Here is a 25,778-nt window from a genome sequence, read left to right on the forward strand (position 1 = left end):
TCATGGCACAAGGCTAATACATCCCGAATAGCAATACGTAATACTCCTCACACACACACACTTCTGCAAAGGCATGTTGAATGAGTAGGCTGCAATCCCATCGTCCTGCTAGACTCCCCCATTTGAGGCTCTAATGGCCTGGGACATGACAGTAACACTTACAAGCCATTTACCAGCAAAACCAGCATATGTCTCTAAAACTGACCCAGACACCGCTCTATCAACATGCATGCAAAAGGAGTCTTTGCACTTACCTACTGTTAACAAGGAATGTGTCTGAGATCCTCCAATCAAAATTATAGTTATATACTGAACAACAAACCTATTCAGCACTTTCTACACAGATGCCTTTCAAACGGGTTTAATTTCTTGGTGACTATGACAGTACATCCTTTTAGAAAGGAGCCACTTACAGGAAGCACAAAATCGCTGTTTGTGGGAGCACTGCACAGTAGTTTAAGACAAAAATTACAAACAACTGGATGCAACCGAAGCTGCAGGGTAGAAGGGCCTAAAAAGCTTTTCCTTCAAAAATTATCCAGGGATCCTCAAGGCCCATTTACAGCCTGCCTAACCAATGGAAACACACTTACATGTGTAGGGGAGAGAGAATGCTTACAGCTTTCTAACTTACTAGGTGTAGGTGAGGGAACTTGTGAACTGCTACTGTGGGAAGGGATTTGCTCTCCTTTCACCAACGCATCCTGGACTACACTAGGAGAGAAGAGATGTGAGACTGTGGACTGGGTTTGTTGACTACTTGGTGCTCGCTGTGCTGGACCAACCAGAATGTTACTACGGAACTCCGTCACCCCGGGAGCCTGGGAACAGCATAGAAATAGCACAGAGAAAAACAGAGAGAAAGAAAAAGAGAGCAGGAAAGGGGGGGATGGGGCAGAGGGAGAGAAGGGATGAGAGAAAGGAGAAAGGGGGGGAGAGAGAGAAAAAAAGAGAGAGAGAGAGAGATTTGTTACCTTGCCTTTCACTAAAAGTAGCAAATTAATACATGATTAACAATCTGATGACATGAAACAAGGGCTAGTATATAAGGAATTGGCAGGCATTGAAGTCAGACTTCTGGCAGGAGACCAGCATCCTTTCATAACTTAAAGCAGTATTACAACACATCAACAGCATAATATACTAAAAACTATTTCCATCTTCCTGCATCCAACATATTAGGAAACCCACTCATATACTCAAGGCATGCTTTCCAATATGTAAATGGAAAGGTGAGCATCCTGGATTCCTTCTAGCTTCTGCATGATTAATAAAAAGCACAAACCATCCCCATTCATAGTACTGTGTATACATGCCTCTGTGTAATCTTACTGTTGTGTGAGACAGAGTCTGTGAAGACTAGATAGTGCTTCCAGGCCCATGAAGTAGCTAAATTAAAAATAAGCAAACATAATGCTGAATGCACAAAAGCATATGCTGGGTAACAGGTGAGATTTAGTGGACTAGTTACCCTCCTGAGCACATTATGGCTCTAACTACTTGCAAATAACAGGCCTAAAAAACAAATATATTTTTTTTCTTCTCCTTACTCTGACAATTCCAGCTGGTGCAATTGCAACATTAGACTGAGACGTGGCTGGCGTCAAAATCCCCTCTCTTTTTAAAGGTGCTGGAGTTACAATCACAGCTCTGGACTGTCCCTGAAAGGCAGCTGAAGAACACAAGTTAGAATAGTTAATGAGACAAAAAAAAAAAGCTGGAGATTATTTTCTATGAAATAACTTGTCATTGAACAGGGGGATGGATTAATGGGCACCTATCTGGTACTATTTCATTGCAATACAATGTGCCACCAGTTTTCTGATAATCTCAATCCCATGAACCCAGTACAAAGGACTCTAACACACCAGTTATTTCCGAGGCTTCTAGCATCACTGTCACTGTTTCAAGGTGAATTTACACAGGTACCCAGTAAATCAGGGAGGTGCAAAGTGTCTTCATTCTATCAGAGCTCGGTTTCACAGAAGGAGGATCATCTTCACCTCTCCTCTCACATCCGTACTTCTTGGATCTCAGGCTTGCTCTGCTGACCCAGAAAGGGTCAATGACAGAAACCAACTGAAGGATGCATATTCAATACTTCATGCTTCCTTGTATATATATTAAATTGTTTTCCTCACCACCTCACTCTACTAGCTTCTTTCACTATCTGGTTTTACAGCTGCTTTACATGACACACAAGCACAAGACAACCAAATGTGATTGGGAATCAGGACCAAAATTCCAGAAAATAGGCTAAAGAACTAGGAGTTCTGCAGTGTTAGACAGCTAGATATAATTGTGAATAGCAGCAATTGTATCCACAGAAAAAGTTACAAAACATTCTCAAAAAAGTCTGTACAGGAGGCTTGCCCCTGTGACAGGAATCAGGATTCTTGCTCTGAAGTTTTTTTCACCACTACAGTATTCTAGTCTAACATAAATCTGTTAAGGTCTCAATTTAACCAATGCAGATGTACAGTTATTGACATGACATTAATGCTGACATTGTTCTTGCCCAGACTTTAGAGAGAACATGACTAGCCATCCTATATTGTTACTAAGAGAAGAATCATGCAAAGACACAGCTTCTGTATGCTTTTTGAGAAAACTAAACCAAACTTACTCAGTTTCATTCTAGCCTGTATTGGCTTCAGCTCTCCTTTGTACTAATGAAGTCACGATCTATAAGAAGTGTCAGAGCAGCTCAGTCACTGCCAACCTACCCCTCTGCAGTATAGCATCAGGATATTGAAGGTCACACACAGCACAACAGGGAGACAGCGCAGGATATCTAATGTCCTCTCTCCTACTGTGTCATCTGTGACTAACAACAACTGTGTTTTGAATCAACTGAAGTTTCTGTATAGCCTTTATTAGAAAGGCCTGTGGATTGCACAAACCTTGTGTCAGCCCTTGCGTGGGTATATCTGGCAGAGAGCACTGTCACTCTGATACAGGGAGTTCATTCTTTGTCTGAGCATTCCCACATATAAAGCTGGAATCACAACCCTTCCACTGTTCACCAATGTTCAGCCGGACTTACGACATCTCTATTGAGCTAAAGAGCCTACTCTTACCAGTGCATTAATGCTGCTGCACAAACTTGGTATTTCTGACTTCCACATTTGGGTAACTAACAATCAGCACATACTTAGATGCCCCTTTAGATTTTTCATGTTTCTACCCTACACATGCATCTTTTGCAGACTTTCCTCTCAAAATCAGAACGTTTATCCTGAAGTGGTGACAGCAGAGTTCTTTCCCATGTGAAGTCTTACACCTGATGAGACAATCTGTGCAGATTTTTGAGTCCTTACATCACAGTGCAGGAAATGTTACACATCCCTTTCTAACACAAGTTATAATGCAATTTATTTTATAGTCATGAGATGACTTGTTTGTCCTGAACACAAATGACAGGCATAAATGCCTTAGTTACAAGTACTGATGTTTATTCTATTGCCAAAAATAAAGTTCCAGTCTTTACATAAAATCTTGGATTTGACCTCTGAGCTTGGTGTCTCAGTAGTTTAGGAGCACTGTGATCCCTGAACACATGCCACTGCCAGGAATGAAAAATAGCAACAACTTTAAATCTAGATGAGAAGCAAAGCCATTTGTTGTGATGGTCCAGAAGTAACTGATGAAGTATTGGGAAAGTGATATATGGGGTGAGGAACAACCCAAGAAGCACTAAGAAAGCTAGGAGCAAAGGCTTTCTGAAAGTAAGAGTTGCCTACAATGCTTTACTAGGTGAGAAATGCATGGCTCAACTGCTGAAGGTACATGGACTCTTGCTTTATAATGTACTGTAGACAGAAACGCTGCCATTAACATCCTAGTGCTATTAATCACGGGCCAACTTGTTCCTAGTGACATGCTAGAATTAGATCCTTGGGTCTGTTCTACTCCTGAACAGTGATTTATTTTTTTTTGGTGGGTAACCACAATGCCAGGCCCTGGCAGACACACCTACTCCCTAGTAAAGCCTGTTTAACAATACTCCTCCAGGCAGGGTTTTTCTTGGATTATTGTTGCGCATTTCAGGTGGCTGAAGTCACTTGGCCCCCAGCCAGCACAAGTCTAAAAACAGTTTGTAATAATCCCAAGAAAAAGCGTACTGCCTGTCCTGCTCTAGTCTTGAGCTTTCCCCCAAGAACCACCACAAGCAAAACTCTCTCTGCTCGCACTTGCTCTTCTTAGCCTTGTGCAGTGCCAATGGCTCCAAATCATACCCAATGCAGAGGTCCCAGCATATCGGTTAGGCACTCATACTCTGAGCTGAAAACCACGTGCTCCTGACAGCATCTCAAGAGTCTGTAGATTGCTTGAGACAAAGACCTCCAGCTCCCCCTGCCTGTTCTTAGTCGTTCCCCACTGGAAGGGCTGATTCTCATCACCCTGGTCCTTCTAGGGAGCACTGATGGTGGAGGAGAGGCACACTCCCATGCTTCCATCTGGACCAATGCTGTGGTCCACTTCAACAGCTGCTCCCTAGCCAACACCCTACTTCGTCTCAAAGAGTTTCAGGCACACTACGATGAACCTCAGAATACATCCAAAGTATTACCAAAGGATGTACACCAGCACCGTGGTAGTACAGAGTGTGATGATGCACAGGTAGGCATAGTGACTTATCCAGGGCCAACCAGATGAGTCAATGACAGGGACAGATCTGCCATTCTCCATCCCACACTATCTCCCTACCATCTCCTACTGTACTGTGGTTGAATGCTCTGAGGGGCAGGGTTAATCAGAACAGCATTAAACATAAAACCCAAGATTTCTATGGGGTAGGAGCACAGAGCTCTAGTTATCCCATGTGCTGATATACAGCCCAGCACAAATTTTATGAGGAGATACCCCCTTTGGCAGGTCAGCTTTTCACACCCACAGCCAAACTGCTTCCAATCTTCACAGCAGTCCAGAGCATCCCATTGAACAGTGTAGCCACACACCAGTGGATTCAGGGGTCCCTTGGACACCTTCAGGAAGCTATATGTTTACTTATTATGTAAACCAAGCAAAGCAAGAAGGTCTCTCCCTCCTGCTAGTCCCACTCAGAAAAGAAAAACATCACCCCACCAGTGCTTCTCACCTGGGGTGATGAAGGCATTCTTTAACAATAAGGACACTGTTTCAGGCTTCGGAGCAGGCACTATTTTTTGTGACTGTTTGGGCCTTGTCCCAGCACTGGCCAGAGGAACAGCTTTGGGGAGTGCAAACGTCAGTTGGGACTGCCGGGGCTGTCCCTGCAGGACAGTAGTCTGGAAAGCCAGGTTACAAGGCACTCCTGCACCTGGCTGCTGCGTTGCCAGGACAAGGTTCTGACGCTGGCTGAAGGTGGTGGCAGGGGCATTGTGGGTCAACGTAGCAGAAGCTGTGTGGGTGATAACTGTAGATTCACAGAGGCCAAACTTCTGGGTTTCTGGTGCAGCAAACGCAGCTGGTGGAGAGCTTAAGCTAGAATTCAGAGGCACTGCAGGCAACGGGGACTGGTGCTGTTGTGTTGCAGGTTGAAGCAGTGGCAAGGGTGTCTGAAACACTGGCATAAAAGTTTGTGGCCCGCTGAGAGACGAGTCAGGAGTGAAGTCCGCTGGCTGGATGAAAGATCCCCCGCTTCTAATGCTGGAACACTGGTCAGTGCCAACATCAGGAATGACAGGAGCAGGTACTGAGGAAGCAATCAGTCCATCACTGATATCCCCCGCTGGAAGTGTGTTGGGCGATGAACCCGATGGCAGGACAGGAGACTGACAGAAAGAAAAAATATTACAGATTCAGACATGACCCCTGAAACTCTTGTCTGAACTCCTTCCGAGAAGGACATGGCTCATGTCTGAGAGTCTTCATAGCAGATACGTGTCTGAGATGAGGCTGTTTTAAACATTGAGAACCTCTCTTACCTGGGAAGCATGGCTGCTGCTGTCTGTTGTAGCCGAGCTGACAGCAGACACGGAAGGGAAATAATTACTGGAACGACTGGGTGTGAATAAATCTGAAATATGAAAAGTCAGGTATTAGTTTTCTACTTTTCATACTCAAGGTACAGCATTGCTAGATACTAAAATTCAAACTAATATAAATATTATTTAGCAAATAATGAAACCATGAGATTTTTGCTTCATACAACTGCTGCTGACTGAGCAATGAATTGTTGTCCTCCAGAGGAACTGATCTCTTCAGGGCAGTCGTCTTCAACTTTCATGCAGGCTGAGGACAATACAAAAATCAGTCCACTAAGGTTCACCTACACACAGATAGCCAAGAGCTGATTCTCAATGCAGTGCCACAAAATTCAGTTATCTGATGCAGACTGCATACAGGCCCAGCAAACAGATGTGACTTTTGACTTCTATGAAGATCTGTAACCAAAGTTGTCAGTAGTGGTTTAATGTCATATGTAATTCTTGAGAGTACCAGACAACGTTCCAAGGCAAACAAAGCATTAAATCACTTCATCACCAAGTGTTAAATGGGAAAACCTTAGCGATTCTGTGAGTTCTCCTGTCCACATCTGATGTTCTATCTTTAATTACTCAATGAGTTAAGGTCTAAATGCTATTCTTTTGAAAGGCAAATTAACAACCAGGTTCAAACCTTGGAATAAACAATCCTAAAGTGACTCTCAAACCCAGGTAAGTAAAGGACTGAAGTCACAGTAACAAGAGAGTCTACCCACATATGCCTCTGCTTGAAATAATGAACAATGAAAACATATCTCAAGTGTTCTTCACCTTTCACTTAAATCTCTTGCCTTCTAAAGAGAGTAGGTATCTGCAATGTTTAATCTTCTGTTAAAAACTAGTTCATAAATCACTGCAATTTTAAAGAAATTAATTGACTATATATCCGATTCTTACCCTGAAAAGGCTCAAAAGTATCCATAAAATCAAAATTTGGCTGGAGGGGAATAAGCCCTGGTTGAATCATGTCAGCATTTCCTAAGTGTGCTAGAAAATTCAAGAGACAGATTAGATTAGCTTCACATCACTCGCACAGTAACAGCAGTAGGAATATAGCATTTGGCTAGAACACCAACACACACTCCACAGCCAGGCTTGGCCAGGACGTTTACAGAAAAACTGCTGCTGAAATGAACTGAACATCTGCTTTTCTTCAGAACTACAGCACAGTTCTGAAATCAAAACCACTGGGGAATGAAAATTTCAACTAGTAAAATGGAAGAGGTGAAACCTGAAGGCTGTAACTAACAACTGGAGACTGCCAAGCTTGGATGTCTTCTCTTCCCAAACCTCCTGTCCTGCCCCTGCTGCACAATACATAAACTTGCTGGGAAGCACAACCTGAACCACCACAGCATATAGCACGGTATTTTAAAATAAACATCATCCATTTCATTTTGCCTCAAGTACACTTCATGTAAACCACAGTTGCTCTGGAGTTGCTCAGACATCCACACAGCAAGGATGATGCAGCACAGTGGACATCTGCTGTCCCATTAGACAGTCACTGCCTTGAGTCAGAGAGCATTCGATAGAACTGTGTAGCTCTTGGGATTGTTTTTACAGGAGATGTGACTTGCACTTGTTCTAAGGGACATATCCAAAGAAAAATACATAGGCATTCCCTTGAAAATACGCACACACATATATGCTTTGAGATAAATAACAATGCCTTCACCACTGATAAAGGTAAATACTGCTCATTACAGATTTATTCAGAACAACACTAGAGGACAATGCTAGGAGCAGCATGTAAGAAGCTAAGACAGAAATTAAATTTAGATTAATAACTGGGATTCCATAACCTATAAAGCATTAGACAGCTACATTCTCTGACCTACTGTTATCTGTATCAGCAAAGTAAGATAAATTTCTTAGGCAAGACTAGAAAAGCAGCAAAGCAACAAACCAGACTTCTCCTAGAGGTTCCCATTGTAAAATCAACGTAGCTAACAGCCAGCAAATACCTATGTCCCTGGAATTTGGCCAGGAAACCAGCTGATGCGAAGACAGTGTGGAGAACAGCGTGTCAGTGAACTCGGACATAAGCATATCTGCATCCAAGAGGCTGCCTTCCTCCATAGGGACAGGGGTTTCTCTGCCATACCTTCTTTTTTGCCAGAGAACCACATCATCATCCTGCCAAAGGGAAGGAAAAGTCAGGCTGCCTAGACAACGCTAAAGCAGTCAGGTGCAGATATATAAAAACAGCCTTCATTTTTCACATTTTTAGAGAAAGAAACTCTCCTTTAGGAGCCATTCAAATGGACTGAAACAGACCAGTGGTACTTCTAATACTGCAACAACCTCAGCTCACTGATTTGAGCAACAACAGAAAACTTCAGTAGAATACCACAATACTCTGGGAAAGGTTTTTGCCCAAAAAACAGATGTTGACTAGAAGGACATAAGACAAAACTTTCAAAATCAATACTTTCTAGTTTCACTGATTACACGTATTTTTGCACTTTAACAATCCCTTGGTTTGAATAAAGATTTAAAAATAACATGCACAGTAAAAACTCAAAGGAAACGACTCCTGTCTTGAAGTGTGTCTGAATCTCTGACATGTAGTTAAGTGTAATTGTAATCTGACTTTGCACAGGGTATGTTGATATTCCTGTGAGCACTTTTAGCCCATGAAAAATACAACATAATGTGACTTGGCTTACCCGTCCTTCACTACAGGCCAAGCTAAATTGCATTGCCTTGCATTTGCTGCAGACTAAAAGCACACACAGTCAGGTTCTTGTGGCTGAGCCAACATGCAGCTGCAACTACACCAACATACCATGATGGTGCATTGGAGCTCATGGCCAAAACAGCTGACAGTTTTGTGAAACTGGAACAGACACAGATTTATGCTTAGCTCCAAAAAGGGGGGGGAAAAAAAAAAAATCAAATCAGAACAGTGCTTCTGATCATCCGTTTATATGCCCAAAGTAGGTTTGATGGCTTTAAGGGGCATACTAAATGGTGATACCATTGTTCCTTTAAACATTTTGCCTTTTTTAAGATCCTGGCACATTATTTGCCCATGCTGTGGGCAGCAGGAAGATCTGCAACATGTAGCACACACATCTTCACAGATCCAGTTACACAAGCAAGGCAGTAGTGCCAGCTACAATTCAGTAACAAGATGAAACAATGTGCCAGCCCTCAAAGAGATTTATCTTTCTGGGCACCCAATACTAATTCTCATTTCTTCTGTCACAGCACTTTACATTCAAGCTCTCCTCCATCCAATTGAAGCTACAAGTCTTACATTGCTCTCTAAGGCACAGAAACATTAAGGTGTCTAACCTTAATTAAGGCTTAAGCAAGATGCTTGTCTTTAGATTTTAATCAATGCAAGCTACTGCACGTTACAGCTTTGTTACTTATTGCAGCTTCTACAAGCCTAAATGCTGCCACTTAACAGCAGTATTACCTACCCTGACCAAACTTGAAAGATCTTCATCTTTATGTTTCTGTAACTGCAAAAGGAGAACAAAACAGATGTTAAATTCAGAATAGGTCCTGTATATGCCAGTAGAAGACCTGAAGTTGCAAAACTTTTAAGACCCAATCACGCACAATTAGTCTCTGCACAATAATTTTTAGTTAAGTGGGACTAATCAGATGAGTATGCCTGTACTAGCTTATCATCTGTTTTAAGTATTCCTGCATGCTAGCCAAAGTGACATCAAAACTCAAAAAGCAACAACATACTGATCAAGTTCAAGTAAGCTACTTTCACTGTGTAAACCAACAGACCCTTTTCTTGAAGTATGTTCTCCACTTGTGGTATTCCCTGATGACTATTTCAATTCTTCGTTTCCAATATTCCCCTTCTGTTGCAATGGCCTGAGAACACAAACGCATACCACGAATTACATGGAATCACATAATGGCTGAATGTTCAATAAATTTCCAAGCAAATATTCAGGCAGAAAAAATGCAAAAGAAAGCATGCTAATTCTGTTTGAGCTCATGTATCAGCAGCCCACGCTGTCCCTGAGTTCAGCTATCACAGAGCAAATCTGACAGTACTAACTTCAACTTTCCCCACAATAAACAGAGATGATGTCTGACTGCACTGTTAGCATCTCCCACATCAGCTCAACCATAACCGATAGTTAAGAAATGGCAAAAAAAACCCTTTAAAATGAATTTACTAAAATATAACGTATAAAGCATACAATACCCTGTTCTGCAGAAAACAGGCAAAGAGAATTTCACAAGGTTACATGAACATGCACATGCATACACAAAAGCTGTTAAGAATGACACAAAGCAATAGAATCTGATGCCCAGCTCAGGGAGAAGCGTGACCTTGCAGGCCACATGCTAATAGCAACAAAAGGATCAGAACGATGTGGGTCTTTAATGTATCACAGATAGCAGTGTGTAAGTTGAGGACAGCAGACTAATGAGAGCCTTAACACAACTTTCTTGTGTTTGAGGTTCATCTTTCAACACAAACCAACACTGTTCTTTCAAAAACCTGAGACAGTTCCACAAACTCATCTGGAACTCCTCTGAGTTATAAATTATTCTAGAGTTATGCAGCATAGAGAGAACCACATATTGCTTCACTGGTTTTCTGCAAGGAGCCAGAGGGCAGATGTTAGTTTTCATTTATGTTTACAAGAGCACAAAAATGAAAGTATGCAAACTCATATTTGCTCTTTTTGTGAGGTTACCTTGACAGAGAAAAAGAAATTGCTTGTTGTCTAGAAGTCACACCTCATCAATTAAATAAAGATAGAGAAAATTCTCACAGGGTCAATTAGATTCAATCCTGGAAACAGTCGTCACTGATTTCCCAGAGACTTCAGCAATGTCCAGCCAGAAGAGAGCAGTGGCTGTCAAAATCTTAACTATTCAAATTGCACTTCTGTGACTTATGTTTCACTAAACTAGAACATAGACGTAAGTTACATAGATAATAAATGTCCTTCTGGTTGCACCTTGATCATCTCAGTATGATAAACTTATAAAAATGGGTTACAGCACACTGTTTTATGTTAATGGTTCCTTCTAAATAAAGACATCAGAGCAAAGAATTGCTACGCTGCTCTCATATCTAGTGGACAAGAAAATCTTGTTATAAACTCTAGAGCTCATTAGTCTGTTCCTCAGGTTTTACGTACCTCTGGCCGACGATGTTCATCTACATCAACAGAGCCGTCCAGTGGAGTCACAAAATGGCACACTGGATTCTTACGCTTCTCCAGGTCTGAAACAAGCATGAAAATCTGAGTGCTCAGCACATGCAGGCTCTGCAGAGAGCCCTGTCACTTCAACGGCAAGATGTGAAAAAAAAAAAATCTAGCCAGGATTCCTTCCAGATAGCCAACAGTAAATGGGGAAATCTCAGGCTGTGCTTGGACCGCTCAGTACAGCCTCTGTGTGGACATGTCTAAGAAAGCACTAATCCAAAGGCACTGCCGTGACAGCCTCCAAGACATCTGGGCCTTCAGCAGATTTTTGAGCTTTTCACTAGACAGTAATTCCAATTCTCTTGCTTCTTACATATATGTCTCTGGAAAATATTTTATAGCAAGCGACACAACGAGCATGATACTTACACTGCATGTACCATGCCCTCCAGATGGCGTTATTGAGACGGATTTTATCTCTCCACTGAAGTTTCAAGCCTTTAAAATTTTTCCATTTTGGTGAAACCAGTTTTCCACTGAAACAAAACAGACAGCAAATCATTCTACTTTCAGTTTTTCTCTTCCCACTCCTTTCAAGACAAAGCATCCCCCTAACGCTGCCAAACTGTCAACAGAAAGAAGTACAACAAGCCACGCTTGGCCAGTGACAACTTTTGCCATACACTGTCCACAGCTTACTGATCTAGGTGCCAGAGACGAGTCCAGTTTTCAAGACTCCTTCATGTTCTCATCTGCCTGCTAACAACTGTCACAAGTATCTTCAGCAGGACTGAAACTTGTTTCACTTACACTTTTCTCCTTGCCAGTATCCCAACTTCTCAAATGCCAGCCTATGAGCTTCCATCAACTGAGAACAACATTGCTTAAAATTAAGCCCAAAACCTGGCCTAGAGGTTTTTGCATGTTTGGCCACATATAGTTTTGGCTTGATTTTGCCGAGGAACTGGATGAAGTCAACACAAGTTCATTTCTACAGTTCCATTCAATTTTCCAGGCTGGTAACACTGGAAATGAAGAATGAAGTGCCAGTTCTGGCCCAAGAAAAACCATCACCCACCAATTCTACAATGCTGGTCAATACAGCTGGGCACAAAGGATCACACCAACAGGCTAGAAATAGTAACTTTTCTCCAAGGAAAGGAAAGGCTGGAAAGAGAAATGGCTTACATATGAACAATCTTGGGAGGTGGGAGGGAGACGGAAGGAAAAAGGAAGAAGCAACAGGGACTCCGGTAAGCACTGTATAAACACAAAACTACCCAGCCCTTAAAACACACCTTTATGAATCATTAATCCATACTACTGACAGAGCAGAGGAAGTAGCATATATTCATAATGTAGTAAATTTCAGGCCACAGATTGAAGTATAGGTGTTGTGCCTATCCCAGGTTCTCCCTCTCATTTTTTGTGGTTTTAGCCATACATCTTCCTAGTTTACGTCTCCTTATGCTCTCATTTTTTGTTGTTTTAGCCATACATCTTCCTAGTCTACATCTCCTTGTGCTGTTTGTGCATCCTTGCTACAACGGAAGCGGACCAGCAATACAAACCACAATCAATACGACAACACATGCAAAGGCAACAGGTTCATCCTGAAACATTATGAGCATGGTTAAGGTCTTCTGTAGTGAAGAGTACACAAATGAGTGACAGGGGCAATGTCACCTCCAAACACTTTGCCCTCTCAGAAAAGATCACCCAGCACCTGGTCAATCAGGATTGACTTCTACCACGAATTGCAGTGGCACTGGAGAGAGATGTACTGGCCTGTGCTAGGGCACTGTATATTTGCTATCACACAATCAGTACAAATGAACTCAAATAGCTGAATTATTCTTCCTTTAAAGTCCCTGTTTCACACTAAAGCTCTAAAATCACTGTGAGTATAGGAAGTACACCCTATAGATGTGCCAGGCACTTCCCTTGGCTTGCCCAAGGCCATGCAGAGGCAGGCCTGAAGCTGGAGAACTGCTGATTCCCAGTTTCCTACTTGGTCTGGGAAACCTCTTGATAGCAGCTCTTTTTAAAGAAAACTTGTAAGAAAATTTGTAATACTATAAACAAGTAAAAAGTCCTCACAGCCTACACAAAAGAAGCCGGAATGCCAGAGCTGCCAATAGTAGGATATTAACCTACCACTCTCTTCAAGTATTTGGCTCACCATTTCTTTACTCCCTTGCTAGCACCACAGCTGCTGTTACCACTCAGGTATTCCCACAACTGTGACGGTAACAGATAAGCAAATGCCAGACCTCAGCCAAGTGACAGGTAAAGAAAAGCCAGCTCTGCTCCTTCAATTTTACTACTATGCATAATGCCAGTTGTAGCAATAGGGTAAATCACCATCAGGTGAGCTGTTGCCCAACAGTAAAAAGATTTTTTTTTTCTCCTCATCCTCTTCAAAAATAAACTGTTATGCTTTTGTATGTACAGGGAAGTGGGTGTACAGACCAGATATCAACTGCATAAAGGACAACACACAGCAGCAAGAGAGCAGATAAGTGACAAGCTTGTGAGTCCTGTGTTCACCATGGTCCATGCCCAGCTGCCCCTTCAAGGTGTATGCTGTATGCTGAGCCCTCTACGCTATGCTATAAGGCTCTGCTGCAGCCTTTGGGACTCTGGTGCTTGAGAAGAAATAAAGTACAAACAAAATTTGGTACACAAAATAGAACATTGGCTCCCTCTAAGGCAAGTAGACTTGCTGGAGCAAGTAACTTCACTGACTGGAAGTAATACTGAACCATGTAAACTATTAGCGAGGAATAGGAAAAAAAATTATTTATGTACTTGTTTTATTCTCTGTAGCTGGGCTCTAAGACACTCAGTACAACCCCGCTTTGCATGCTCACTGAAGTCTAGGAAAGCCCTTCTGGATTTTTTTTTTTTTTTTTTTTTTTTTGCCAGAGCACCCATATGCCACTCTTTGAAATACATCTCCCAAAACCCCACTTCTGAGGTTCAAGACTCTTTCAGTTTATGGAAAGACCTCCAAATTAAGTATTTTATCTCATTGTCATCCAGCTGCTGTGGGTCAGGGCAGACTGTGGTTCTCCATCTGTTTAATATTTTTCCCATCTCTGCAAACTATCTCATCACCTTCACAGTGTTCACTGCACAGCCAGCTCTACCACAAAATCATTGCCTATCTTGTCTTATCATTCCTTCTAAACCCAGATTAAAGCACATCTTTTTCTTTTCTCATATGTACATTAACAGTTTGGAGACAGGAGATTAACATGTTGATGCATCACCAACACTGACAAAATGCCCACATGCCTTTGACTAAGAAATCTGTCAACTTAATGTTCATCTCTTCATAGCTCTGTGTAACTGGACAGTTTGCCAAAGCAACAAAACTCTAATAATATTCACTCAGAATAACAACAACAAATGCTTTTCTAAAAAAAAAAAAAAAAAAAAAAAAAAATTTAAAGGAACTGTAATTAATTCTTGTACACTCCTTGCATCTTCAAAGAGCCAATTACAACTGGAATTAAAACACAAATAGTTTAAAACATTTTCTATTACATTCTTACAAAATGCTAAACAAAAATAGTGCATCAAAAGAAGGAAGTGATTAAGAACCTATTCTTAAAATAATTATTATTTTTAGTTCCCATGGGAGCAAAGCACAAGTCCAGCTTGAGGTCATAAGTGAAATGACTTTAGCCTCAGCGGAGAAGAATCAGCATGAAGTTGACAACAATATTTAGACACTATTCCAAATTTCAAAGTCAATGGAAAGTCAATTACTTTACACAACACTGTGACTGAGAGCAGCTGCCTAACTGAAACCGATCTTCAGATTTTAAAGCAGCAAAACAACAACAACAAAAAACAAATGGAGACACCCACTGGCTGCTGCTCCTGCCAGCTCCCTGTCTCCTAAGACCACACCAACTCCTACAAGAAATGCAGAGCAACTTGCTGACCAGCTAGACCATCACAATGTACCTGCAAGCATAAAATGTCAGTGCACACATGGTCCTTGCTCTTTCTACAATGGCTGCTGCAACTCTGCAGGAGTGCTGGTTCCAAAGAGGGGAGGAGGGGAGCATCCCAAGGGAGGCTTGGACCAAATACTCCATGGCACAAGCCGGGACAGCTGCATCCACACCAGCCAGTGGCATGACCTAGAGGATGTTGGTGCTGCACAGATGGTGCCCAAGGAGAGGAGTGCCGAGGGGACTAGGCTCTCAGTTGCATTCTGCAGGGGTCATTGCTGCCTGAAGCATAGCCTGTGCTACCCAGGATGTGCCAGCTCATGTAAGCAATGCTGGAAGAATATGTGACTTTCATGTCTTCATCACTATCAAACACAGATCAAATCAAAGTGGCTGAAAACCATCTGGTGGATAATGTGCAACACATTCCAGCAGCTCAGTTCAGTCTCCCATGTAGAAATCTCTACCTCCTGAGACCAAATGTTCTCAAGTGATTTGATCATAGCAAACCAACTAAAAAAGCTTCAGTTGAACAGCCAACAGAGCTGGAATTCCCTTTGGACACAGGGGGCCCGACGTGGTTTGGAGGAGTCACAGTGTTTTCAGAAGAGAAGCTGCAGACAATCGAGGCTGTGACTTCCATATGCTGCAGCATTCACCTATGAGTCCTGCGTATGCCAAGAGAGGCTGAAGTCCATTCCCAAGTTTTTTTACATACTTTTTCCCAGCTCAGGAATTACCTCAGGCAACTGAGAAGCAAGCAGGCAGACAAATAATGCAGCACTGATCTGTCAGTGTGACACAACACTCTCCATTTTTAAAATTCCAGTGAAAGCAGCTGTGTTTTAAAAACAATTACAAACCTTCAAACATCACAAGATTTGCAGCAAAGTATAAGAAACAGACATCCATTGTGAGAGCGTGACCGATTCCCTTAAACACGTTTGATTTTTAAATTTTTCTTCAATCAACTGAAATGTAATTAGGGAGAAGGTATGTATTCTAACATGGTACAAAGCAGATTTTACCCTGGCAATGTCCATTTTTACACAAAGTTTTGCCTCTGAGAATCTCATCATTTTCTTCTATGTTAATAACACCCAAAATAAAGCATTTCAGGCACACATAGACAAACAGTACCTATGGAGGGTTCTCCCATTGTCGTCTCCACAGTTTTGTTTTTTTTTAAAGACTGTATGTTAAAGGGTTGCCTTCCACTAGTGATTAGCATTGAACAGCATTTTAAGTGTATGGCTAACAAATATTATCTAGAAGAGCAGTTAACGAATGATCTTACAGGATATTTTAGTGATGCTTTTGACTCAGTAGGGACAAGGCAAATAGGTGACCTTCTTCCTTAACAGGTATGGGGCACCTGAGATGCCATTCACAGCTGTTAGGATGACTTCAAATTTAAATCAGTAGCTCTCTAACACTGAAAAACCATGCGCTCAAACTCAATGGAAAAGCTCCTGCTGACATCAGAAGAAGCATGACCAAGCTCTGATAGAAGATGACTCACAACAGAAGAATCCCCTGTTCTCCTCCCTTAAATCAGAGGATTTTAAGATGGACTTCGGTCAGCATAAAACCACGTGACACAACCACCCTCTGGATTTGGACAGAAATGCACATTTATCTGTGTGCAAGCCCAGAAGTTTGGGGGTTTGTTCATTACTAACTAGCATTAAGAAACGCTAGCATTTTAAGAAACACTGATTTCTACAAAAAGCACTGAAGGGGCAGAGAAGGAGAGTTTTAAATATTAAGATAAATGCCACCCAAAACAAGACAGTCTCAGAAGGCTGGTCCGGTCAGCTTACATAACCTCTGTTTAATAGGTGGTTTGAATACATGTTGATTAAATGGAAACTATATAGCATAGTACAGTAGAACTTATGGTTTTTAATACAGCTCAAGTGCTTTATTAAGGTGTTTCTGATTCAACTTGCAGTTCCCCATTTTTTATCTACCTCAGAAACGGTCAAAACAGTACCATAGCATTATGTTTCAAATCCTTTTCTAATAGAAGACAATAGGGAAGACTTTGCTGTAAATACCAGCCCGAAAAATCCCCTTCCCCCATTCAGAAAAAAATTAAGTTCATTCTCCACACCATGACATGTAAATGCTGCTGAGCAAGGAATTTCAGCTGGCAAGCTATCTTGCGACTGTAGTGAACTAAATGCTGCACAAAATAAGAGGTCTTTAAAATACCCTGTAAGGGAAGAAATGCATGATCTCTTGCTTAAAAATAAGGAAACAGTGAGACTGAATTATATGCCCATGGCTATGAAGTGTCTGAGTGACAGCACTAGAAGTGGGACACAGATTTTTTTTTTTTTTTTTTTTTTTTGACATACTGCCGAACTCTGCATGTAAAACCCTCATTTCCACCCTCTCATCTTTCACTTGTTTTGATATGTAGGGACAAGGAAGATCTCTGGCTAGAGTTGGCTCTCTAGCTCAGGAGAAGTTATTTTTTTCTTTTGCACTCAGATAGCACCTGGCCTAGATCTATCGTACATGGAATTTAAACATAAACCTCTGAGCGCCACAGCTCAGATTCCACAGGCCTGACCCTGCTGCCCAAATATATATTCTCAGCAAACACAGCAAAGATACCTTGAAAAGCAGCTACTGCAGACCTGCAGGAATCGCTTCTCATACAGACCATAGGAGTCTTGCATACTACAGCTGTAAGCAAATTATTTTGTTTTCAAACCTGAACTTTGTAAATTCAGCTTACAGGAACAAGCTACAGAAATGTACTGTGTTCTCCTGTTTCGTTAACAGATCCCCACTGCCCTTGTCCTCAAAGACCTCTTTTTTTCCCTTTGTTAACTCCTGCCTCAAAACCCACTTCCTCTGTGCCTTCCTTCCCCCCACCACAATCATGCAATCTTTTGAGGTGGACAAAGATTTTTCCCTTTATTGCAGGTGATGGTAATGAGGCTCTTAATTTAAGCAATAGAAAAAAATCCGATTTGATATTACAGTAGCTAAATAGATTAGCTTTTTCAGCAACACAGAAAAGAAACTTTTTGGCCTCTCCCCAGCTTTTTGTTTTTGAGGGTGTGGTTTTAGTTTGTTTTTTAATCTCCAGTCTCTTTTGTTGGGGAGTTGGGCCTGTCAGCTCAGCTCTCCAAGAGCCAAAACTAACAGTATTTCCCCAAACAAAGGTTCATTCAGAGAATCAGATTATATGCATTGTGTGCTGGAGCAAAGAGGCAGGCAAGTGAAACAAAAACATTTCTACACTGAGTGAATGTCTGTAGGACTTGTGAGGAGGCCACACTTTAGCATCTTACTATTCGTACCTACAAAGTTAATCCCAGCTGCAGCCCTAGGATACTAATCCCAGACAGAGCTCATTTTAAAAGCAAGTATTAGGGCAGCGCATTTTCTTGGTTAACTAGTTCATCCTCCTTACCTGAAATCCTCCTGCAGCAGTGGACTCCAGGTTCGTGGAAGGATGTTATATTGCCCACGCACCACAAATGACAGTAGGGAGCTTTGTGCTTTAGTTACATCAACCATTTTAAAACAACCAAAGCCTCCCTACTGTTTGATTCATCTCCTTTTAAAAACAATACTTCAGTCTTGAAGACAGAGATACTAGAATGGACAAACATTTCTCCTCTATCATGAGCATTCTATATTAAGAAGTGTTAGAAAAATAAAAAACAAAAATCAAAGTTATCCCCTGGCAAATTGGAATTGCAACACCTGCCAAGGAACATGTTATCTAGACTGATTTCACCCAGGCAGGCTGAGGTACGCACCTCCTGAAAAGGAACATGAAAGTAAAAGATCAGTCATACACCAGAAGCAAACATTCCTGCCCCAACGAATGCACTATAAACCTTCATTTATTTATTTTACAAATTGAACATTATTTTAAGCAAAGTTTAGAAGTTTAACTTAATTTGCATAAATGAAGGTTCACAGCGTCTGGGCTCTTGCTCTGATAAAGACCATGTCTACACTGGCGACTCACGAATGGACCTGGTAAGTGTTGTGGCATGCTGAGCGCTACCCTGGCTTATACCAGCAGATCTGTGTTTGCCAAGGCAACATACTGCAGCCTCCTCAGCAAGAGCTGAAAAACTCACGTTTTGAGAGTATTATCACATCTACGCTGACAGCTTTTCATACCACCATTACATCAATCAAGGAAAGGAGTTTCACATAGTTTTAGCCAAACATAACGTGGCCAACATCTGCTATATGAAGAGGAAGGCTTGCAGACAGTGGGAAGGACCACTGGAGAAATGCTTTCAACAGAAGCAGGTTTCATGCAAGATATGAAAGGGTGAAAAGAGCGCTGAAGCAGCACAGGGTGAAGGGGAACACAAAGAACAGTACAAATATCAAGGAGACTTGGAGGCTATAGTGTCCTTCAGCCAGTGTCTATTTAAAGACTCAGAATATTTAGACAGTTTCTCATTTCCAGTCAGAAATCAAAGGATATTTCTAGAAATGTTCCTGCTTTTCAGACATTTGTCCAACATTGACTCACTTTACTACAGAACTGAAACAGCAAGAAAACCGAAAAAGCTTCACAAGTAATGTCACTAATATTTCAGTCAGAATGCTGAGAAAGGGGCCTCATCATCACAATCTATCACTGCTAACTCTCAAGCAAAAGCTCTCCTTGATCCCTGCTGTACTTAAGTTTGCCCATCTACAAAAGTAATGTACTTTGTAACTCTATAAATATTAAAACTTTATAAAATATCACATATTTCAACTGTCAAAAATCAAGACCTTCTTCAAAGAACTACCAGAGATACCATCATGAAAAAATACACTAACATACAGAACTTACGCAATGCTTTGAGATCTATGGCCAGAAGCAAGTACCACTACTTTCATTTGCCCAAATCTAAAATACCAGGATGGAGAGCAGCTGCCCATGGCCACAAAGGGTGTCAGTGGCAAAGCGACGACAGAACGCCAGCCGATCATATCCCAGCCACACGCCCCATACTAGAAATGCTACTAGCAAGAGTACGTTTCAGCAAGGATTAGGTTTACATATCTCAATTTACACATTCCCCAGCTCTTGGTGAATTTCCCAGCATGACAGAATAATTTATGAAATATTTTAATATGCTCAGTATGAAAATGGTAGAAAGGTAACACTGTAAGAACTAAGCTGACCTGCACCTGCATTATCATTTTATTTGGCATTGCTGTTTCTCAACTTGTGTTTGGTCAATGAAAAAGACAGAAGAAAGCAGTCTTAATTTTTCTCCCACTTGGCTAGAGAATTCAAGACAACATAGAATCCATTTTTATCTCTGTGGCAGAAGTTTTTTCTGTTTACAAATAAACATTAAACCACTCATATTTTCTAAACTATTTCTAGGGTCTGCTAGGAACACATTTGTTGGTCAGATATCAGCATGGGTAAAAACATCAAGTCTCCTCAAACCTTCCTTTAGAAGAAAGCATCATTGTAAGCATTGTCAGTAGTTAAAAATCTTACAATTAAGAGAGTTACAAAGCTTTTGCAGTAATACAGGACTATTATTTAAAAAATAAACTCCATAGGAAATTGTTCTGATTTTTGTTTAAACAAACACTGCAACCCAAAGCTTCTATTCTGGTATAAAATGTTAAGAGACACAATCTGTCATTTATTTTCCTGGCAGATTAGATATAGACTTGGAAAGCATACAAAGTGAAGATCACAATTTCTAAGTATTCTGTTAAAAAAAAAATATGTTCCTTTGAGGTAAGAACTAGTGCTTTAAGCATGGGCTTCAACCTACGCTTTATAAATTTAGCACATACTCTTATACAGGGGAGTTCAAATCTCAGTTGGAAGTGAACACCAATGCATGTTTAATATTGAATTAAATCCTACATAAAAGGAAAATGATGGTAGTATACACAGTCACTACAAAAGGCAGGAAGCATCTGAATTTATATGTCGGTATCTTTGCACATTTCTTATTATGAAAAGCCTTTATTATAGGATCACAAGCAATCTGTCCATATCCTAAGCCTCCGTGTACAGAATAGATGGTATGCAGCACATCCTGAATATTTAACACTTTCATTGGTGGCCTCTCATGCTGTTGCTTTTCAGCGCTCATGCCTAGATTTATAGATTATTACTTAATCTTAACAAATTCCTCACAAGCTTTTCTACGGTGATTTCACCCTCATTTTGCAGGTGGGAAATCAAGGCATAGACCTATTAACATTTAATTATCCACTTCTCTGATCTGGCCAACATGAGATGACATGCCTGCATTTGCTTGCAAAACTGCATCCAGTTCCCTTTCCTGACCTCTCACCATGCCAGAAGGACCTCCAGTCAATGCTCTGACCACCTCTACGGTCACTGCTTTGACTAGCTGCTACCTCCAGTTTCTTAGCAAATTATAATTTCACCAAGTTTAAAAACAGTTTTGCAGGACAGAGCACTCCACTCGAACACGGGCCACCTCCTCACCAAATTTCAAGGCCCTGCTCCAATCCTTAGGGTGATATAATCTTTGAAAAATGATTGGAACTTCTTTGATTTCCTTTTTTTTTTTTTTTTTTTTTAATATGGGCAATACATTTTGTTTCAGCTTTATTAATGGAACAGACTAAACCACTTTGAACAACTTCTCATCCAAAAAACATAGGCTCAGACACGGGAAAGTTCAGATCAAACAGTTAAAACAACCAAAAATACAGTTACAGAGTAAGTATTAGTGAGCAACTTTAAGAACAGGAGGTGCTACCAGTGTTGCCTGCAGTAATTGCTGGGTAAGAGGGTGGAAAGTCAGTTCTTTTTAATGTTTTCTGCAGCTTAATGCCTCGTGTTCTAAAGGACTCACCCTTGTAACAAAATGATCATGTTATCTCTGTATTTAAAGCAGTAAGCATGAAACTGGCTCACAGAATGCCAGCTGTTCTCCACCCGCAAGCTGTGGGCCAAGTATTGAAGTCAAGCTACTAGAGATGCTAAACTTCAAATCCAATCCCCTCTCCAGTTCCCCTTCTCTCTGGTGCTAGGATTGCAAGGTTCGTGTAGCTCAGTGTTGTGCCCTGGGCCAGAATGACCAGAAAATTGAGTATCCAGCATCATTCACAAAGTTGTCAAAACTATTTTTAAGACAACCAGCTTGAGAACATTCACTTAGGAAACATATGCTCCATTCTTTGCCTGAAAGGAGCAGAAGACAAACATCAGCTTTAACATACCTTGCGACTTTGTAATACGCAATGATGCACCAGTAACTAACACTGTGATCAGCAGCATTGAGGGCTGTAAGAGTTACCAGATTTTCTTTGCTGCATCATCTTTACCAACAGCTTTTTTTCAGCTCCCTCCCCGCTGCATGCTTCCTTTTTCAAAAACAGCCACCGCACTCAATGCACCCCTTCTTCCTCTCCATCACTTCCTTCTCTTCTTCTTGCCTCCCTGCTGCTCAAACAAGGTTTAGAAGATTTTGGTGAGGCAAAGGATTATGTATCTAACAATGTTGCAGCTGGCGTAACAAGGATATCATGATCAGTTCTACTGGGACCTTTTCTTACAAAAATCTCTGCTAGGAGATAGAGGAGTTTTCCTCCTGCTATCAATTGTTATGATGATGATGATCAACACGTTGTATTGATAAACTTGTCAACAAAGTAATTAACATCGGATCAATACATTTAGTTTTCCTTGGTTTTGAAGTGTTTCCTGTGCACTCTCATGCATGGTGAAAAGTAAGAAGTGTCATTTTCAGAGCAGCTTCAGTATAAAGGGAAGTGATCCTACTCGTTTATTTCACAGTCTCTTGAAATTTTCCACTTCTTCCTAAAACTTGATTTCTGCCACTCGCTTTTCGTCAACCTTCTTAGAGTCAGAATATTCATTACAAAGAGCTGTTTTCCGACACAGATGATCAGGAGCTGATACGGTTGTCCAGTGCACCTTCCTTCTCATTTAAAAGGATGGCTGTTGGCAAGGACCGTCTTTGTACAGAGAGCTATGAACATGTCAGGATCCTTTTGAATGTTCAGGCCTTAGCCTAGATTAATAAACTGATCAAGATCTGATCATCTGGGACCTTGTTTTAAGCACCTAAATTATGGTTCAAAGACTTTTCACACGCAGAGCTTCTGAAAAACCCAAACAAACTGTATCAGCGTGGCAGATCAGCACAGCTCTCTGAGCAGCACACATACCGACAGGAACCCAGAGCTGTTTACCATGCTCAACAGGCAGAGAAACCTGAAACTGGCACTTCTGCCACTGAGGATAGTGTAACATTCTCTGCACAACATTACAAGCCTATAAATATACTGGAAGACTTCAGGGATCTTATTCTGAAAGCGACTTAAGTGTTTTAAAAAGAAGAGACGCTCCCCCACCTCTTCCCTTGTGAAACAAAGCTTTCATACCAGCTGTCTGCAACCAACTCCCTACAGCATGAAAAACACCAGACTTATTACCAAATTCAGTTATTAAAGACTTGAGACTGCAGCAGCACATACAGTTTATTCAAAGTTTACATAAAAGCTGAACCAGAAACTACACAAAAGACAGAAGTAGACTAAAGGCACTGTTGTGTTACTACTAAGGCTACTGAAAGATCAAAAAAAAAATCCCATAGAAAGATTATGTAGGGAGAAAACCCCTTCCAGAGTTAACATAAAACAGACTGGAATGAGGAGGGGAAAAAAAAAAAGGGAGTTTAAAACAAAAATAAAATAAAAGCAGCTCTAAAAGGCCATGCACACCTCACAGGAAAAGTCTCTACTTAGAGCTTTGCTGGATCTAAATGCAAACAAATGCGTTGACAATGCCTTCACCAGAACCAGCCCGTCAATTAGAGGTGAACATCACATAGACCTGTGAAGTGGCAGTTCTTCCTGCCCCTGCTACAGGACCAGCCACAGCTCAAAGCACGGCAGTGAAACTGGTGAATCTCTGGGATTCACCAGTCAAAGACCACAGCCTCCTAGGAAGGCTGAACATTCAGAGAACGAATAGTGGAAAACTGACCTTCACCAGCTCAAACAGGAGCTGTGGAAACTTGTCTGCAGCACTGCAGGAAAGTTTGTGCAAGTGATCCTTCGTTAATTAACTGGGACATGGCAGGGAGCATACTAATGCTCACGACATACAATCCTCATCACGTTTTTCCCAGATGGCTCTCACTGCCCATTCAGCATTGGACAGGCCAAGGGAGATGCCTGGTTCCCACACACAGATGGAGAGATGATCGGCCCTGTTCTTAGGAAAGTGGCTCCGCTCATGCTGAAGAGTAGAGTTTGTTACTTTATAACGATGGTGGTTACACTCACCACAGCACAGGACATTGAGGAACGCTTCCTAGCAGTTAACTTTATAAAGCAGTATTTAATCTCACTATATGCGGTGAGTGTCAGAGAAAGACCTTGGGTTTATCGCAATATAACCTTATAAAGTCATTCCTTTGCTCACAGTAACCACCATGTTCAAATATCTACCAGAAAAACAGTTCAGAAATTCTCACACCATTCTCCCATGCACTAGTTAAGTCACAGCTGGAGTGACTTATCCCCTTTCCTTACCAAGAACATATTTTCAAACGGACCAAGATGGTTTATGTCCCAAAGCAAGCGGTGACTTCCCAAGTAAAACAAATGACAGTATCAGCACTTCCCTGAATCTTATGACAAACAAAACAAAAAAACCCATCACTAAATGACCCTCGCACAAGTCTCTTCTTTGAGCCATGTTTTTTCCATGTTCCAAAATCAAAATAAACCAGCAACCACCTTCACTTTGTAGAACCCCTTAGAATGCTCAAATGAAAGGTAAATAACATTTCTCACACATTTATTGCTACAGAGAGAAGCAATCTCTCTAAACTGCCTAGGATCCATCTCCCCATTTTAAAAACCCTGCTATATCCACACAGCCTATAATCACCACATGCAGAGGTCAGACCCCAAGCCTACTAATGTGCTAATAAAAACTGCTAATAAAAATTTTAGGCTCCTTAAGCTCCACTAAGATTTTTACTGGAGATTTGAGTGTTCTACTTGTATGACTGGATACTGAAAACAGATGGGATGCATGCTGGGCTCCTAAACAACAGCCTTCACAGACCAAAACTTTATTAGAAACAGTAATGAATTGGCTTTTATTGCAAATTTCTGTGCATCTACTCAGTCTCTAAGTTGAGCTGTGCTCTTCAATAACATTTGCTGATTTGATAAAATAAATGAGCGAAATCTAATCACATGGTTCCTATGAAGGGTTAACTATTTCACACAGCAAGAGAGACAGACCAGAACGTAGGAATGCCTCTTGTTCCCATGCAGTTTGATTACAGATTACCCCTCATACGAGGAATGACTCGGATCACAGAGTCATTCAAGTCACAAACATATTGGCTCTCTGCTTTCACAATACAGCGGAATATCCAGTACCTTCAGGCAGTGGGTTAGGGAAGGCAGCAGCACAGAACTAGGCTGATATCACAGAAAGCAGCCACACAGCAACACAAACCAGCCTTATCTGCAGCTTCCAGAGACCAAATGCTGCCAGCATATACTGTTCCGTGCTGCCCTGAAGAAAACACGTTTCTGTACCAAGCAAAAGCTATAAAATGAGAGCACTCTAAAGCTGTAATTTTTATAAGGCAAAAGACAAACCTCTTACTTAGATGAAAAAAGGTTAGCAAACAGTGAAAGTGCTGCCTGGAATTTTT

At 41.3% G+C, this 25,778-nt stretch overlaps 1 protein-coding gene across 5 annotated transcripts in view; it reads right to left on the bottom strand.

The window, feature by feature from the left end:
- Positions 1–25,778, bottom strand: part of MLXIP (MLX interacting protein) — a 54,205-nt gene that overhangs the window by 14,679 nt on the left and 13,748 nt on the right. For 4 of the 5 annotated variants that reach the window (XM_075516641.1, XM_075516646.1, XM_075516643.1 and 1 more), the window contains exons 2-11: positions 11,543–11,649; positions 11,105–11,190; positions 9,726–9,815; positions 9,404–9,445; positions 7,937–8,108; positions 6,867–6,956; positions 5,910–6,001; positions 5,102–5,756; positions 1,551–1,672; positions 635–821 (exon numbers count right to left, since the gene is read on the bottom strand). In XM_075516641.1, the coding sequence (XP_075372756.1) occupies positions 635–821; positions 1,551–1,672; positions 5,102–5,756; positions 5,910–6,001; positions 6,867–6,956; positions 7,937–8,108; positions 9,404–9,445; positions 9,726–9,815; positions 11,105–11,190; positions 11,543–11,649 (1,643 nt within the window). The remainder of the gene's footprint in view (positions 1–634; positions 822–1,550; positions 1,673–5,101; positions 5,757–5,909; positions 6,002–6,866; positions 6,957–7,936; positions 8,109–9,403; positions 9,446–9,725; positions 9,816–11,104; positions 11,191–11,542; positions 11,650–25,778) is intronic. The other variant, XM_075516645.1, reaches the window with a different exon arrangement.

This window comes from Mycteria americana, chromosome 13, assembly GCF_035582795.1.
Source record: "Mycteria americana isolate JAX WOST 10 ecotype Jacksonville Zoo and Gardens chromosome 13, USCA_MyAme_1.0, whole genome shotgun sequence".
NCBI lineage: Eukaryota > Metazoa > Chordata > Aves > Ciconiiformes > Ciconiidae > Mycteria > Mycteria americana.